Source organism: Desmodus rotundus, chromosome 10, assembly GCF_022682495.2.
Source record: "Desmodus rotundus isolate HL8 chromosome 10, HLdesRot8A.1, whole genome shotgun sequence".
Lineage (NCBI taxonomy): Eukaryota > Metazoa > Chordata > Mammalia > Chiroptera > Phyllostomidae > Desmodus > Desmodus rotundus.
In genome coordinates, this window is record NC_071396.1 from 11,866,127 (window position 1) to 11,884,069 (window position 17,943).

Below are 17,943 nucleotides of genomic sequence, written 5' to 3' on the forward strand. Positions count from 1 at the left end.
GCTGCAATGAACTTGGCAGTGAAGATAGCTCTTCGAGATAGTGATTCTATTTCCTTTGGATATATCCCAGAAGTGGGATTACTGGATCATCTGGTAGTTCTATTTTTACTTTTTTGAGGAAACTCCATGCTGCTTTGCATAATGGTTGTAACCAATTTGCATTCCCACCTACAGCGCATGGGGGTTTCCTTCCCTCCCCATCCTGACCAGCACTTGTGATTTCGATGTCTTTGTGCTGACAGCCATTCTAACAGGTGTGAGGTGGTATCTCATTGTGGTTTTGATTTGCATTTCCCCAGTGATGAGTGACGGTGAGCATCTTTTCATGTACCCGTTGGCCATCTGTATGTCTTCTTCGAAGAAATGTCTATTCTGTTCCTCTGCTCACTTAAAATTTTTTTTACATAACATGTTATTATTATTATCATCCTTGGAACTGCTACTGGCAGGAAGCCAGCCCTCCCAGTTTAGGTCCGAGAGGAGCCCGCCCAGTCCTCCTCAGCACTGCACCTCGGGGCTGGTGCAATGCCCTGTTCCTCACAGGCGCTCAGTAAGCTGGGGGCAGAATAACCAGCCAGGGACATGGCTGATGTGTGGTCCTATAACCTCAGCGTGCACTTGAATCCCCTAGGCAGCTTGTTAACTATCAAGTCCCAGTTCCCACCCTCAGAGAGTCTGATAGTGTCTTAGTAGGAGTGAGGTGGGGCTGGGGAACTTGTACTTTTTAAAAAGAACCCCATTTGAGAGAAACTCCTGGGAACCTCGTTGCGTGGTACTATTGGTGCCCCGAAGCCAGGGCTGCAGGAGAAGGAACCCAGGAGTGACCGCTACCAGAGGTGGCCTGCCTACCCAGCTGTCCTGGCCTTTGGGGCTTGGGGGGTGGGTGGTGTCCCCCTAAACCCTTCCGGTAGAGACACCAGGAAGACTGGAGCCTTCTAGGGAGGGAAGTTGTGACTGGATTTGGTCTTGCAGTCACACTGGAGAAGAGGAGATGTCTTGGGCCACCCATGAAATACACTGTGACATGTAATCACACACAAAAAGATCTCATAATGTTTTAAGTAGATTTATGATTTTTGTTGGGCCGCATTCACAGCCATCCCAGGCGGCATGTGGCCTGAGGGCCACAGGTTGGACACCCCTGGCATGTCTAACTTGGAGCCCCTCTACAGGAAATAGTGAGGCTAGTGGTCCCTAGAAATCCTAAAAGGAGCCCCCAGGACAGGGCCACAGCTCACAGTTCCCTTGCAGTGTCTCTGCACACCAGGGCCCCTCTCGTCCCCTTGGCCCGAACTGGTTCCTCCTAGGAGACCTCCTTCACAGCCGCCTGCTTGGAGTCAGCAGGCATCTTTAGCCGGGCTGGTGCCCTCCTTTTTGCCCAGGGCCATCACCCCAAGCTCTGAAATTTGCTCCTCTGTTTGGGCCATTGGAGCAGGTCATCAGATTTTCCTGGAAGCTCAGATTGAGGCCCTGGGAAAGCAGCTGTTCATTTATCCTAAGTGGCCCAAGAGAAGACACGATGGAGCTGAGTGAGGAGGAGTGTGCTTTCTGTTTAAAGAAACATCTGGGGTTTGTTTCTTAGCAACAGGACTCATCCAACACACACTGGCAGTGTCAGAACATCCACCGGTGCCCACAAGCACCACATGAAATACAATAAACATCTGCGGAGCACGAGAGACCCTCTGAACATAGCGCCTCCAACAGGAAGAACTCAGAACCCTGAACGGATGCAACAGCCATCGGTTCAGACTGGAGAGCTCCAGGGGAGGAGTGTTCCTACCCCAGGGACAGTCACTAAGCTGCCTCTCTCCACCTGGCTTCCTGTACCTGTAGCCCCAGCCACCCATCCGATGGCTTTTAGACGAAGCTTATATTTGATGAGCGGCAGGTCTGAGCCCAGCGGAGACATTAGACTCAAATCTAGAGGTTCTGATCCTTGTTTCGGTACGATCGGGCCCGTTAGCCGTCTGGTAAAGTCTTGCATCCCTTCTCAGAATAATAGTTTTTAATGCATTTAATACAGAGACTTACACAGAAAACCAAGGATATTGAGAAACAGTTATCAAAGTATTTTTAAAATTTTGTATCTAGAAACACAGTGCTTTTGTATTAAATGCATTAAATAAGAAGATCCAGCAGCGTGTCTAATTAGTGCCATAGTTTTAAAATAGCGATGCGTGTCAATATTTTGAAAAATCTGCTTCTCAGCTTCAGCGTGGTGTGGAATATCTGTGGTTTCTATTGGTGACGAAGGCTAGGTTCTGCTAATACTATTGCGCTTGTTGCCTACATCCATGGTAAAGGAAATGCTAAAACTGAGTTAGGTTAGTGAAAATAAAGAAGTACTTTTTTAAAATCCCAGTTCATGGATCCTCAGCGGGTTCGTGGATTCCCAGTTAGGACCTCTTCCCTTCTTTATCCTTTGCCTGAGGCCTCTTAACCAAAATTGCTTAAAAACCTATGTGGTCAGAGCTGATATATGGGTGTGGAGAGACAGACAGACAGACAGAACAGAGAGGCAGCAAGACCCTGTTGAACAAGCATTCCCAATGAGTAAGTACTAAAGGGCATGGAGGTGTTATGGTTGCTGTGAAAACTGTGACCTGTGTCATCTAAGAGCCCTGTGCCATCACCTCCCTCCACAGAGGGGCACTCACAATACAGGTGGTCTGAGTCAAGGTCATTGAGGTGTAACTTGCCTTTGGAAAGATGAGAGCCCTTGGCTATGAGATTCTTGGGAGACAAGGGTATAGGGCTTTTTCAGTCTGTTTGTCGAATATCTACTACATTCATTTAGCAACTTTCAACAAATATGTATAAATTGCCTAAAATGTAGTAGCCACTCAAACCCAAAGTGGGGAGAGGGTAACAACAGTCCTGGGTGGCCAGCCAGGTGGCTGGGGAGATGGAAAGCAAGCTGTTCAAGTAGCATCAGGAGCAGAGCTGGCCTCACCGTGTGTCATCCGAGACACTGGGTGCCCCCACACCGGCCAGAGGGGAGCCCGCTCTGCTGAGCCATCCCTAGGGCAGGCCTGCAGGGGGTTAGGTGGACAAGGAGAACCTCCTGAGTTCCCAGAGTCACTGACTCAGCCACTGGGCAGGATTCCTGGGAGCCAGACTCTCCGGTGGCCTGCACCAAGGGAAGCCCACACGCAGGCTGCTCCCCAGCCTCTGAGCAAACCCCTGGGAGGTTCTCTCCCACCACTGAACAGGAAGTCGCAAGCCCCAGGGAGCTGGATCTGCCAGAATGGCTACCTTCTGCCTCATAGGGCCAGGGTCACAAGGAGTTAGTGCTGGTGGGGTTCTTGGGCCACATACCACCCAAGCACCTCATTTTACAGACAAGGTGCCTGCTGGAGACGGCCTCTCCCAGGTCACAGGGTGGCGGCAGAGCTGGGCCAGAGCCCGGGTCTCCAGACCACGAACCCTGAGCCATGCAAAAGGACCACTCCTTCCTTCTCCCTCCCATGGGGAGGCAGGATGGAGGTCATGCCTGAGTCCTGGGCCTGTTCCAGGTTCTGGAGTTTGGCTTGTTGTTGTTTTAATACGACTCCCTGAGAGTCAGTTCAACCCCTGTCCTGCCACTGCCGAGCAAAGAGAGCCCACCTCGGGGGTGTGGTAGGGACTGAAGGAGACTTTGCAGGCAGAGCCCATGAGCAGGCTGGCACAGAGCAAGCCCTCTGGGAGGGTGAGGGTTGTCACTCTGTGCCGTGGCTCCCATAGGAAGGGGGAGGTCCAGGGAAGGGGAGCAGAGAGTCAGAAGCCACCCCCACCCGGGAGCTGCGGGCTCCTGGAGAGACAGATCAGCCTGCCTAGTTCTCCGACAGGCCACTCACTCTCTGGACCCAGAGCGGTACCCAGCATGGGTGGTGTGGGCGCTGAGTAGGCTGGAGGTGAGCCAGCTCCCTGAACTCGGCAGCTAGGCCCTGCTGGCCCTGGGTCGTGGGGAGCTGAGTGGGGTGGCTCAGTGGCAACGGAGACGTGTGGGTGAGAGCAGGCAGTGCGCCAGCCTCCGACTACACGGTCCCTGCTGGGGACAACGTGGGGGTAGTTCTGGGAATCTATAACAGGACAAGGTTTCCCAAAGTGCCATTTCTGAGAGGGAAAAACATAACCAACCGTATCCTTCCGCGGTCACCCGCTTCCAGGCCCCTTTCAGGCGATTAGAGCCTTCGCGGCCCTCCCAGCACAAATTCGGCTTTCGCGTCTGCAGTCTTCTTGCCCTAATAGGAAATGTCTGGTGCTGACTTTCTCCCCAGAGCCTGCCTTGGCCGCTGGCCTGGGCCCCAGTCCCGCTCTCCCCAGCTTCGGGCCTCCACCTCTGTCGTATTCCTGCTTGTTTGGAGTGCTGGAAAGCAAAGTACTGCCCGGGCTTGCAAAGCCCCCCATAAGCCTTACCTCCATCTAATGAGTTTTGCTTCGAGAAATCCATCAGCTGCAGAAGTGCTCTGTTTGACCCTGTAATTCTCTCCCAGGCTCAGTAATCAGCCGAGCGTCCCCAGAAAGGCTCACGGCGCCTCTCCCCGCCGCTCCCTGCCAGGTGGATTGATGGTCGGGCTTCACTCCGGGTCTCGGAAGCACCTCGTTAGAGGGGATGACACATAGTCTCCTGGAGCTGTTGGCCAGGTGGCTGCAGGAGTGGCATTAGAGGGACAGGGATGGCCCCGGGTTCAGGGGTGGTCATGCTGTATGTTCTGGGGTCCCCTGCCCTGAGTGCTCCTAGAGGGGCCTGGAGCCCTGATTTGGGCATTCACACTCTACCTCCCTATGGGATGGACCTCTCGTATCAGCTGGGCATTCAAGTCAGGGAAGGAACAAGGGATTCTTGCTAGACTTTAAAAGCGGCGATGAGATTGAATTCAGTTGTGGAGGGGTTATACGTGATCAGAGCTCCCAAGGCTGCTGCCTGGGTGTTAGGTCCCAGGTAAAGCCTCACCTCTCACTGAGGTGGCTAGAGGGTTTGTAGAGGTGAAAGGTCATTTTTCGTATTGTGGTAAAATATTTGTAACATCAAATGTACCATATTCACTTTCTAAGTGTCCAGCTCTGTGGCATATGTGCACTCACAGTGGTGTGAGGTCACCACTCAGCTCCAGAAGTTACTCATTGTCCCTTACGGAAACTCTGTGCCCCATAAACACTAACTCCTGCTCCCCTCCCCTCGGTCTCTGGTACCCTATTCTACTTCCTGTCTCTGTGGAATCACACAATATTTGTCCTTTTGTGACTGGCTTATACAACTTTAGTATAACATCCTCAAGGCTCATCCATGTTGCAGCATATGCCAGCACTTCCTTTTTCAGGGCTGAATAATATTCCACCACAGGGATACTCCACATTTTGTTTATCCATTCGTGCATTGATGGACACCTGGGTAGGGCATTTTAAATAGGCAGTGATTACTCTAAGGGGCCCTGGATGGCTAGTTGTGACATCTCACCAAGGTCTCTGGGGTTGATTTGGAGCATCTGATTGCCTGGGAGGAGGTGTGCCCAGAGGTGAAGAGGAGAGAGGCACAGCTCCCTGGTAAGGCTGTGTGGGGTGGGCAGTGATGTTGACTACCAGCATCCTTTGCACCAAGATTGGTGCCAGTCTTGGAACTCCATACCTCTGGTGGGTGGCTGGTCCAGACATGACAGGTGACCCAATGATCGGGGAATTGTTTCCTTAGGCCTAAAAGGGGGCCACGGGAAGGTGTCATCTTTATTCTTCCAGATGTTGTCACACTGAGATTGAGGTTTCTGGAGCTGCCGTGGCCCTCTGGGTACCAGGCTGAGGTTGAAGCCACCACCGAGAGTGTCAGTGCAGAGACAAAGAGCTCGGGCCCTTGATGGCCCAACCGACCTGCTTAATAGTCCGACCTCTGAAATACCTTTGGACTTCCTGTTATTTGAGACGGTAAAATCTGCCTAGCCCTTGAGCTGGTTTTAGTTGGTTTTGTGTTACTTCCAGCCCAAAGCAGCCTAAGAGACATCAGCTATGCATAGCTGTGTTCCTCTGCTGGACCCTCCAAGGGGCTGTCTGTGGAAACAAAGCAGAAAAACAGGGGTAATTTACCAGTCTCAAGAATGACACCAGCCTGCCACTGGTTGTAAATATAGATATAAGGTAACAAATAACCCACCTGGTACACTTCACATACACCCTGATGTTCCAGGGCCTTGGCTGACGTGCCTGGCATTCCATCAGCGTGTGTGACGTAAATGCCAGATGCCTCTCTCTGTTTGAACCTGCTTCTTGGAGTCCTGTGGAGGTGGCCTGGGGCACCTCAGTAGGTGACAGGCTGAGTCTAGAAGTGTAGGTGAGGCCTGACTCCATGGGCAAAGAAGTCCCAGCATTCCAGGAGAGTTCACACCTATGGGATGCACTTTTATGGATGATCCTCTTGTCCTGGGTGTCATCGGTTCCAGCAGGGCGTGTGGCTCAGAACAAGCTGAGTACCCCACCCCCACCCCCCTGGGGATCTGCTCTCAGGGTGGGCAACACATTCTTTTGAAAATTTTAAATCATTCCCAGCAGACTCACCCAAGGAGGGTGACATACATTTCTGGAAATAGCCAATTTGCAGCCAAGGGAGGTGAATGAAGTGGGTGATTAAGCTGAGCCCCGGCAGGAAGTTGTCCCTGGCATAGGAACACACACACGGGCCAACCCATAGGGCACAGTGCCAGGAAGGAGCAGGCGTGTCTCCTGGGCCTATGGGAGTCCCCAGCCAGACACGGAGCACCTGAGTACGAGCTCCACACAGGCCTCCTTCTGCCTGGTCCTCTGGCACCAGCTCAGCCAAGCCACCTCCTTTCTTGCTGTTGTTGTCGTGTGGCCACCTAAATGAACCCACAGTGGCTCCTCAGGGGCTCTAGGGCCAGCAGTCATTTCCTGGCTGCCAAACAAGGACCCACAGTATCCACCTTTGCAACCCACCTCCAGCAGGTGAGCCCAAGCGTCCCATTCAGCTGAGAGCCTCCTTTGCCTGCTTACCTGGGAATGACGCCCCAGGGTTGGGGGCTGTATTCCAGAGGCGTTCCTGGGAGTTCGGGGGGTTTATCACAGCCCCAGCACGGTCACAGGGCGTCATTTATTTTCCTGTGTCAGGTGCCTGTGTGTTATCTGTCCCCTAGTTTGCTTGACTGCTACCTGGCCTTCTCCATGACCAGTAAGGAGCTGTTTGATGGACAGCCTTGCAGAGTTGGGTCCTGGCAAGATCCTGGCCGGCCTGAAACTTTTTTATAACTGAAAAGAGAATTTGTTTAGAAAAAAAAAAGAAAACAGAAAAAGCTACCTCTACTTCTGCATGGCAAACTATTTTCATTTGGCTTCATACACTCCAGTCTTTGTCCACACACGGGAATGGTTTCAATAGGCCCCGGCACGGCCTACCTACTGGTTTTGTAATTGCACATAAAGCGCTTGCCTTCCTTGCTGCATAGTCGTCATACGTGTAATTTTCGCCGGCTGCACAATCCCGCGGCATGCGGATGCGGCCTGAGCCGCCGGCTTCATGAGGCTGACGCAGAGAACTTAGCAGTTGTAATTCATGTTTTAGAAAGGCGAAGAGCAGCGCCATTGGCTCCAAGCCACCGTGAGTCATTGAGATCTTTGACTTCATTCTCTTGTTTGTAGTAACTTCTCATTCTGCTCCCCTGCATTGCCTCCTGGGGACCCCTTCCCCAATCACCAGATAGGGGCCTCCTGATATTCCTATCTGTGCCTTATTCAGTGTACATGGCTTTCTAAGTACTTGTCACACACTGAGTCCTCGCATCCCCGCCATGTGGCAGGCAACTATCATTATCTTCCTCTCGTAGATGGGGAAACTGAGGTCTAGAGACATGTGTTACTTGTCCAGGTCTTGCCCAGGGGCGGAGCAGCCAGAAGCCAGGCCCTGGCATTCTGATGTCAGAGCTCACTTCCGTAATCACAGCGTTATCTTGCCCCCTCGCAGGAGTGACCACACAGTGGTGTGTTCTGTGCCTGACCTGTCCTGCTCAGACCCCGTGGGAGGCCTGAGGGCTGGGACTCTCCTTCTCGTTTGGGTCCACGGGGATTTAGCCATGTTCTTGGCACCTGGCAGGTGCTGCATGAACACTACCTGGATACACGGGAAAATGAGTGAATGGGAAGGATTGGCTTTGATTTTAAGGAAGAGGCTACTTCGTGCCCAAGAATGCAGGCCTCCAGGCCAACGTGGGGTGACTGGAAATGCTCTATGACCGCCCACAGGCCTCTGCTCCCAAGGGCTCCCGGGTGGGTGGCAGGGTGGTACTGTCCTTCCACATGCCTGGTGTGTGTGGCCACAGCTTGGGGACAGCTCCCCATGGCATTCTCATGGATGAGCACCCCCTGGGGCCTGGCACCCCTGGCCTCACACTCACTGGGGGGTGCAGGTCCAGGGAGCCTTGTCCCCACAATAGGGAGAGACTGACTCAAGGTCAACAAGCTGAGTGCTGAGCACGCGGTAGGTGCTTTGTAAATGTTATTTGTCATGGGGTGATTGAATGAGGGTCACCCATGAACCCAGAGGTCTCAGCCTAGCCCCTGAGGATGACAGACACCTGCTGAGGGAAGAGGGGGATGCAGGACTTGGGGTTCCTGCAGCCGCCATCCCCAGGAGTGCCTTTGGGGTTCATTGTGCTGCAGATTCTCTCCGAGGTGATCTCAGAAAGGCTCCCTGGCAGCTGTGACCTTGGGCGGGGCACCACTCTCTTCTCATCCCAGTGTCCAGCCACCCGTGGAAATGTCATCTTGCCAGGCTGCGGCTTCTCAGGAGATGGAAGCTGTGTCGTCTCCTGTAACCAACGTCACTGCCACTGCCCTTGCCCATCGTTCCACCAGAGTGACCATCCTTAGTGCTCGTCCTGCGGAAGGTGGGAGGATGAAGCTTGGGCCCCGGGGCCGTCAGTGCCAGCTGGGCTCGGCTGCCCTGGTCATTACATCCTCCCCGCCCTATGCCCACTTCCTTAGTTTGTCTCTGGCATCTTACTGAAGCCCAGGCTCTGCCGTGAGTAGGCTCAGAACTGGGAGCAGAGAAACTCCGTGTGGTTGCATTTCTGCTCGGGCTCAGTGACCTGGGGAGACACCTGGGCCTCCTTGGGGCCCCTGAGGGCAGACCTGCAGTCCTGATCTGCAGCTCCCTGGCCCCTCACAGTCTGTCCAGGGCTGGGAGCACATCTTGGAGCTCATCAGGGACTTAGCAGGGGAGGTTGACAGCAGAGGAGACTGCTAACAAGTTCAGGGAGCCTGATGTAAAGCCCAGCACCATTAAAACTCATCTCAGCTCCAGTCCCTCTGGCCTCCCACAGGATAACTGGTCCGATGTCTCAGGGAAGAGGGACAGAGGAAGAGCTAGTCTCATTTTCTCTGTCCTTGGAAGGCAGGGCGACAGACGTATTTGTGACAGCCAGGGGGGCTCCCTGTCCTCCTTTCTTTATGCCATGGACCTCTGCAGTTGGAAAATTTAAGGCCCGCCCCGTGGCGTGGTAGCAAATAAGGACTGTCCCTCACTGAGGTCTCACTTTAAGCCCCCTTACCTGTTTCAAGATGCCCCACTACTGCCTTTTCCTGGGTTGCTCAGGCCTTGGATTCCAGGCAGCCTCCTAGCGATTGCCTGAGGCCCAGGGAGGAATACAGTGTGCACCCTGAGCTGGTACTTTCTGGCAGAGGGAGAAGAGAAGAGGGGCCCTGGGCACAGAGGAGCAGCCGGGGCAAGGGTGACGTGGTTCTGGATGCTTTATATCTTCTTTTTACTGGGGGCAGGGACAGGGGGAGGGAGACAGAAGCCCACCCATCATTATTTTTCTTCCATGAAACCCATACTCGGAAAGATTTAAGTCATCATCAATTCGCAGCCTCATCTCTAGTGGATCAAAGGCGGATAGACTGGCCACTGGGACCCTCAATCACTTACTTGGGGAGATATGTGCCCCCTAAACGCTTGTGAGCCAGCATTCCGATGGGCTGGTGGGGCCTCATCGGGGTGGGACCACCAGTAGACGTGCTGTTTGGAGTGGTGGAAACAGTTCCCAGACCCCTCATGCCACTGGTCCAGGACATGTGGGTCGAAGGCACTGGCAGCATCGTTTGGAAGAACTCCGAGGGTGGCCAGGATGACGAAAACGCTAGAACCATGGTTCGCTTTGCACTGCTCTCTCTCAGTTTCACAGTCTGCCTCCTCAGGTCTGCAAAACACTTCCCAGGCGAGGATGTAGCTGTCCTCACAGAGCTCCGCAGCCTTGAACCCTACGCTGACCGTCCTTGGCTCACACAGATCCCCTTTAGCCTCTAAGATGCACACGCTCCCACTCACGGTGGTCTGGGAACCTTGTTCTCACCCTCTGCTCCAGAATTTGTTGAGCTGATAAACTAGACAGTGCCTTCCCTCAGCATGTGCAAACATGCCGTGCCCGAAGCCTCCTCCCCTTCCTGCCCCCCTGCCTAAGGAATCAGAACCGAAGGCACAGGCACGGCCGAAGGAACGCAACAAACCCCGTCGCAGACCGAGACCCCATTTTCTCTGGCTTGCTTAGCCATGGGCACATCAACCCTGTGTACTTTCAAACTCTTTTGATTCTTTCTTCCTAAGCCTTTTGTCCAGAGTTGCTTGTGAACTTAAAGTCACTTCTCTTGCCTTCCCATTTCCAGCTGAAATAATTGCACAATGATGAAAAGATGATGAACGCACCTTCTGAATTAGAATCTTGGCATGGTGGGACTTAGCAAGGTGCATTTTTAGCACAATCTCCTCTTCTTTTTGTGTCCCGCTACGGTGTGAGAATTATAGCCTCCTAGGCTGAGTCTGACCCTGAATGTGGTCTCCCTTTCATCACATCCTGGCTCTGAACTAGACAGCAGCTGGCAATGGGACCTGTTTCATAGGGTGTGGCTTGTCCTTCCATATCAGCCGTGAAGTCCTGGCCAAGCCTTCCGTTACATTTCCTCCCTGTCCCTGACGCTCACCTTCAAGGCTGTGCTGGTAAGAAGGCTGTGCTCAACCAGCCCTCCCACCGAGGAGTGACAGAGGGCGTCCAGGGGTAAGTCACTACCACGGACACGCAGCACACATCTTAATGACTGCAGAGCCAGCTGCAGGTGGCATCTGGCTCTGACGTGACACACTGGCCTCCGTCCCAGGGGAGCACTTTGTATCAAGAACAGCTGCTTCAGGAGACAGCTCTGCCCCCCTCCCTTTGAATTCCAAGAAGCCTGAGGCTCCCTTTCCAACACCCCAACACCGCGCCTTCCACAGCTCCCAGGTGAGTCATGCCGAAGGCTGCACCTGATGGGACCCCTGAAGGATGCTTCCAGCCCCCAGGCTTGTCTGCCGTCTGTTCTGACGTGAGGCTGCACCAGCCCACTTCCGGCTGCTTCTCTCCCGGTGCCCACCTGAAGCAGGGTGTGGGGCAGGAGCCAGGCTGGGGACGCTCTCCCCAGGGACCTTTTGCAACTTCCAGGACAGAAGTGGACAGAGGCTTCCCTGTTCCCATTGCCTGCATCTGGGGCTTGAGTGCAGAGCCCCTTGGGGAAGCCAGGAACCTCAGCAGTGATGGTGGCCAGAGGGGCCTGTGGTTGTTGCAAAGCCCGCGGCAGTCTTTGCTGTCAATCTCCATGGGGTGGGGGTGGAGGTCCTCCTCAGGCCTTTCTTCCTCAGGATGATGGGAGGACCCAGATACACCAAGCACGTGCCCCTGCCTTGGTTCTAGGTGCCGTAACACACTGACTTTGGTGTTTGACAGTACAGTTCACTTTCCTTTGCGCCAGTCGGTGTGGCCAGGCCTTGACGCACCTGGCGTCTTTGTGCTCAGGGCTGGTCTCCCTGCCTGGGCCACAGAAGATCACCTGCCCGACTCAGCAGCGATCACATGGGGGACCGACGCTGTTGGAGGGAGTGAAAGGCCTGGAATCGTGGGCTCATTCCCTATGGGCTGTGTGGTTTTCTGGCTCTGGCTCCGAGAGAACAACCTCTCCCCTCTCTCAGGATTCGCTCACCTGGTTGCGTGTTAGAATCAGTGGGGCAATGCTTCTTTTATCTCTAAACAAGTGATCTCTGGGCCCATCCTGGGCTTTTGGCGGTCTGGAGGTGGGGTCCTATAAGCAGCATTTTGAAAAACAGTCAGTCTGAGATTTCTGATGCACAAACCAGTTTGGAAGATCGCTGTAGACCCCCACCCCTCCCCTTCTCATCTTATCTGACTCTTGACATCCACTTATCCCTTATCTGCTTGTGTCCTTAGGTCCCCTCCCTGCAGCTCCTCCTCAGCTGATAAACCAGCCTCAGTTTCTCCCAGGAACTTTTGGGCTGAGTGGTGCTCACCACACCCTGAATTCCATACCTCATTCGCTTCTGTAGCCTCTGGCTTCTGTAGCCTCTGACATCCTGCTCCCGCCAGTCCTTCCCTCAGTCCACCCACTCACTGCCTAATCACACTTGTGACTCCACCCAGCCCCGGTGACCCTGACCTCCCCCTTCTCTTCCCTGAGGCTCTCCCCTCCTGTGTCTGGACACCTCCCTCACCTCCCTCCCTAAGTCCCCTCTGCCCCCTTTGTGGTCACTTGCTTCGCTCGCCCTAAGATCGTGAGTCTCCCAGGGTCTTCCCTTGATCTTGCCTTGAATTCCATGCCCTCCTGGGGTGACTGCATTCACTTTGGTGACTTCCACAGCTGTCGTTGACCCCTCCTGAGTCCCTGTCCCCAGCTTGTCTTTCCTCAGCTGATGGACACAGCCTCTCTCGGTTTCCCACCGGGTCCATGGCTCCACCCTCACCACATAGTACGAAAACCACACCCATTCTGTGCTCCTGCTGCATCTTTCCTTGTCATGCAGTCACGCAGCTGGTGGCTGACCCTGGGGACGTGCCCTCCTTTTCCTGCATGGGGTCCTTCCCACTGCCTCCCCCACTGCCATGACTCCCTTCCCACCACTTCGCCTCGCAGGGGATTTCTGCACTGTCTTGCCTCCCAGCCTCTATCTACCTCACCCAGTATACCCATCCTCCCCTCCGCAGAGGCGGGGTCACAGTGTCTGTGATAAAATTCAAACCTGGCTGCGTAATTCCCTGTTGAAACCCTTCCTAGTGGCCTCCAGTTTCCTGGAAGAAGAAGCCTGGCTCGTGGGTCCCACTCCTGTCTGACCGTGGCCTCATTCTTTTCATTTATGGGTTGTTTTTACAACAAAGTATGAGCTAGCTTTGTTTTTCATCTGTGCGTCCAGCTGCCCTTTGCCACTCAGTCCCTAGTCACCCTCTGAGCTCCCAGATAGACATACACTCTGGGGTGTCCCTGGGCCGCCCTCCTCCCCCCGCCCTGGGTCATTTCCCGTCAGCTTTCCATTCCTCTCCCCCCAGTCACTTACTCTTCTGTGAAGCCTTTCCTGATACAACCATATGGAATATGTCACTGTCCCCTTGCAACCCGTGTTCCCGCCAGCATGGGAGCTCTGGGGTGGGGGTAGGTCAAGCCCCCACCGCCTGTCTGGACTCTGTGTTCCCAGGGCCCAGCACAGGCTGGTGGTTGGCTCTCTTGAACTAATCAGAACTAACACGTTGCTGTTGGGGAGAGCTCTGCATATAAAATCATTAACACCTGCATGTGAAAATGTGCTAAAATCATTTTTAAAGTTTCCTGCTGAATTGATTGAAACAATGTTTTCATCTTATAAATCCATGCACTTAATCTGTAGCTTCCATGGCGTATGTTACTTTGTGTGGCAAAAGGGTCCCATTACGGTTGTTTCCTAATGAGTGAAATGATTGATCCAAATTAATAATGGTTAATAAATTCTTTAATAATACTGAACGTATCTAAATCAGTACAGCTGCAGGTAGTGTAGGTACATATCGTACAAGTCAGTATGCACACCATGTACTTGTATTTTCACACACGTCTCAGAGTTATCATGAGTGTGTCCATATGGGTGGAAGAGAGAGCAGGGACCCAAAGTCCCTCCCACACCACCCATGAGCTAAGGTTGCTTCCTCTTTCACATAACACGTGGGCCAGCCCCTCTTTGCCCAGCAGGTGAGCCTAGGTCTTTGCTAGCGCCACTCTTCACATAGCCCTGCGTGTCCACAGGAGAGCGGGCTCCCTAGGCCTTCCTGTCCCCACGGCGAGCAGGCAGGAGCATGAACAGGCCCGGTGGCCTCTAATCAGTTCAGCAATTTTGGTGAGAGTCCGTCTTTGGACAGGGGGTGGACTAGAAGACCTTCTAACTCTAAGAGTTCAGGAACCGAGTTTCCTCTTTTGAAAGAAGTTTTTAAAATGTATTTTTAGACAGAGGGGAAAGGAGGGAGAAAGAAAGGGAGAGAAACATCAATGTGTGGTTGCCTCTCACGAGCCCCCTGCTAGGGACCTGGCCCACAACCCAGGCATGTGCCCTGACGGGGAACGAACCGGTGACTGTTTGGTTTGCAGGCTGGCGCTCGATCCACGGAGCCACACCAGCCAGGGCCATTTCTGAGTCTTTTGGGTACATACCCAGAATTGGAATTTTTGTATTACATGGTACTTCTATTTTTAATTTTTTGAGGAACCACCATACTGTTTCCCACAGAAGCTATACCAACTTCTTTTAAACTTTTTAATGTAAGGGTGCAACCTCCTAGACTGCAAAGAGCTTAGGCTTCTAAACTCGATGGGTCTGGGTTTAAATCCGGGCTGCGCCGTGTGGGCAAGTCATCCAGCCTGCCTGAGCTTTGGTTCCCCAGCCGTAAAATGGGGTCACTAACAACCACCTCCAATGGTTGGAAGCCCCGGAGGGGACGCAGGGAGAGAGGGGCGCACAGTGCGGCACATGGCGGGCGTGTGCTCTTGTTCACCTCATACCATCTTCCCACTTCAGCAGGGCTCTCTCTCCCAGTGGCATCGGCCTGGGTTCATCTCATATCCCATGTGCGTGATGCGCTAGCCGAGGCAAAGGATGGTGGCGCGCGTTTCCTAACGGTCCCCAAGTCCCCTGTTTCTTCCTCGTCCTCTAGGGTCCACGTCCCCATAATCTCTCAGCTGCTGCCCTCTCCGAGTCCGTCTTTCTCAGACACTGGCCGCCCACCCAACACCCTGCTGACAAACTCCTTCTCTTAAACCCTGCTTCCATTGTGTTTCCCTCCTGCTCCAACCATCAGAGCTCAGTTCCCTGTGGGGTGGGAAGCCCCTTACCCAGGCTTTCAAAGCCCTCCATAGATGTCCTCCCTCTCCTCCCTCCCCCTTCCCTACATCACCACTCCTGTCGCAGGCTCCCCTGCCCCAGGCTGCTCCTTGATGGCAGGGACCATTGCCACGCCATCTGTGTTCCCCTAAAGGTGCCTTGGCAGCTGTGCTGTGCCTCCTCCAGGTGGTTCGTTGGTCCCTCTAGTGTGGGGACAAGAGGTAGGCCGGGGTCTGCGGGGGAAGATGCTGGACACAGGCTGCTTCTCTCCAAGCCCCCAGAGGGTGGGCAGCTGGGCCCCTGGCGGAGATGCATGACGCTGCAGCTCCCAGCACCCTAACATGGCTGTCCCCTCCGCCGCTCACAGGGACGTTCGTCTCCGCCTTCACCGTGCTGTGCGGAGCCCGCACCGACCTCCCGGACAGGCACGTGTGCTGTGTCTTCTGGCTGAACATCGCGGCGGCCCTCATCCAGATCCTCACGGCGATTGTTATGGTGGGCTGGATCATGAGCATCTTCTGGGGCATGGACATGGTCATCCTTGCGAGTGAGTAGCCACTGGAGCCACACCTCCTTGTGGGGCTGGGGCTGGGATGCGGGGAGCAGAGCTGGAGGAGGAGCGGGGGCCAGAATGGTCTGGGCATTTGTGATCCTGCAGGGCGTGGGCACTTGGCAGGGAGATCTGCTGGGCCTGCTCCGTGCCCCCTCCCCGAAGGCTCACCTGTGTCCTTCTCACTCGTGTCTGTGGCTGCCGGGCAGAGGGGACCTTCCCTGCACACCCTGTTGCAATGCCTGCTGGGATTCTTGAGTGCAGATGGGCAGAGACTAAGCCAGAGAGTGTGAGTGAGAGAGGGAGGGAGCCCCCGGGAGCTCAGACACATCAGGTATCGCGTCTGACAACACCAGGCAGCAGGGTGTGGCCCAGGGGAGCTCGGTCCCCTGTGCCTACCATTCCCTGTCCCTCTATTGTGCACTTTCCAGAAAGAAGGGAAAGGCCACTTGGTGTATTTGCCCACAGGAAACCGTGTAACTGTGCTTTTCACAGCCAGAGCAGCGTAGTTTCTCCTTCTTTTAAACCAAGCTCTTTGTCCACGGATGTGAAAGCCTTACTTCCTAGCTGGCATTGTGTAGACCTTCACCAATAGTTTCACATAAACTTGAATCAGACACAGAACTATTTTGCGAAAGGGCTTGACCTGTCGGAATCAAGTTGACCGAAGACGACTTGATCAACGTTTTTAAAATAACCTAGCAAGAGCTTAAGACAGGCACCGCTATTTTAAGTGCCATGCTCGTTCCCTGTGGCCCATGCACGTCCCCTGCATTCTCACACATTCTGTCTATAGCATGAGGCCACGGTGCCTCACTAACAGGGGCCACATCTCCTCAGGCATTAGCGCTTCTCCACCCCCCACGATCCTCCCAGTGTCCTACACCCAACAAAACCTTCCCAGGTGCGACTGTCAGTGCCAAAGGTAAAGTGTGCCAGGTAAGAACAGCCGAGGCTGGAGGGGAAGCCTGGGGTTCCGGGGGGCCCTAGAATGATCTAAAATGATCTGTAGCCAATTTAGTCTGAGTTCAGGATCCTGTGAGGATCCGAGATCGGGGACACACAGGACCAGGCAAGGCCTTGGGTCAGTGACCAATCAAGTCACGGGCCAGAGGCACTGCAGGTGCCAGAGCCTGAGGAGATCGGCAGAGCTGGCGGACTGGTCGGACAGGCCACCTGGGAGAAGGTCACGGGAGCAGAGGTTGGGGAGGAAGTGAGTCCGCTGGACGGCCAGGGCATCCCAGAGTTAGAGCCTTTCCCGTGGGTCAGGGTCAGCTCCAAGGATGTCCTCACACCGGCTCCAGGGCTGCTGTCTTTATGTCAGACTCTCTGGGACACTGTTTGGTGATGGACTTGAGGGTTGCACGGGAAAACCCGTCACACTTCACTGCTACCCACTCACCTTGCCCACCGGCCACCAGACTGGCTCACCCATCTCAGCAACAAGGAGTGTTTGCACTTCTTCCAAAAAGTAAACCCTCCTCAAAGCAAGAATACTTGCCACTCTGGGGACGGTGCCGTGGGCGTGGACGGCTCCACGCAACAGTGGAGTGTGTGTCCCGGGGTGGCTACCTGGGAGGGAATCGCCACAGTTGGCTCGTCTCTCCTGGCAGATGGTCTCTCCTCTGTCTGGTCGCTCGGGCCCCTTCCTATAAAAACGAAGGGAACTTTTCAGTTGTAGCCACACAGGCTGATTTTCCACGTGGCATTGTCAAGGGTGTCATCCACAAACATACCATTGGGGGAAAAAAACTCAGGAGGGGCATCAGAGAAATATAGACAAAGTAGGAGTTAAAATGAGGAGCGTGCAAGCATGATACTCTACTTATATAGATAATAAACAAGGAACAGTGCACAGCCTGTCTCAATCATGGGTCAATAAATACTTGGTAGTTTTCCAATACCTTCCTTCCAATGCTAGGCACACAGCAGGCATTGCTAATCAATTGTGACACTTTCTGCTGAACAGTCTTACCGCCCTCAGGGTTTGGGCGGTTGCTGCCAATTGATCCAAGATGCCTGCAAGACCAATTCTGTTTGCCATCCCCGGGCCTGGGCCTTTCCCAAAGCATTAGATGTTATAGAGGTGGCTCCTGTATGTGTGAGGTGTGACTCCTGGGGAGGGGACCACCCTTGCCTTGTGCACACACCAGTGGGGCTCACCGCTGGCCGCACGGCTGGTCCCTGTGGGTCCTGAGCACCCCTGTTCCGTCTCCCAGACCCCCCGCCCCCTGGCACCCTCCCTTTTTTATATTTC

General features: G+C 54.1%; 1 protein-coding gene across 1 annotated transcript in view; it reads left to right on the forward strand.

Annotated features, from left to right (window-relative positions):
* STUM (stum, mechanosensory transduction mediator homolog) overlaps window positions 1-17,943 on the forward strand; it is a 46,205-nt gene that overhangs the window by 21,095 nt on the left and 7,167 nt on the right. The window contains exon 2 of the mRNA XM_024576083.3: window positions 15,504-15,683. Within this exon, the coding sequence (XP_024431851.1) occupies window positions 15,504-15,683 (180 nt within the window). The remainder of the gene's footprint in view (window positions 1-15,503; window positions 15,684-17,943) is intronic.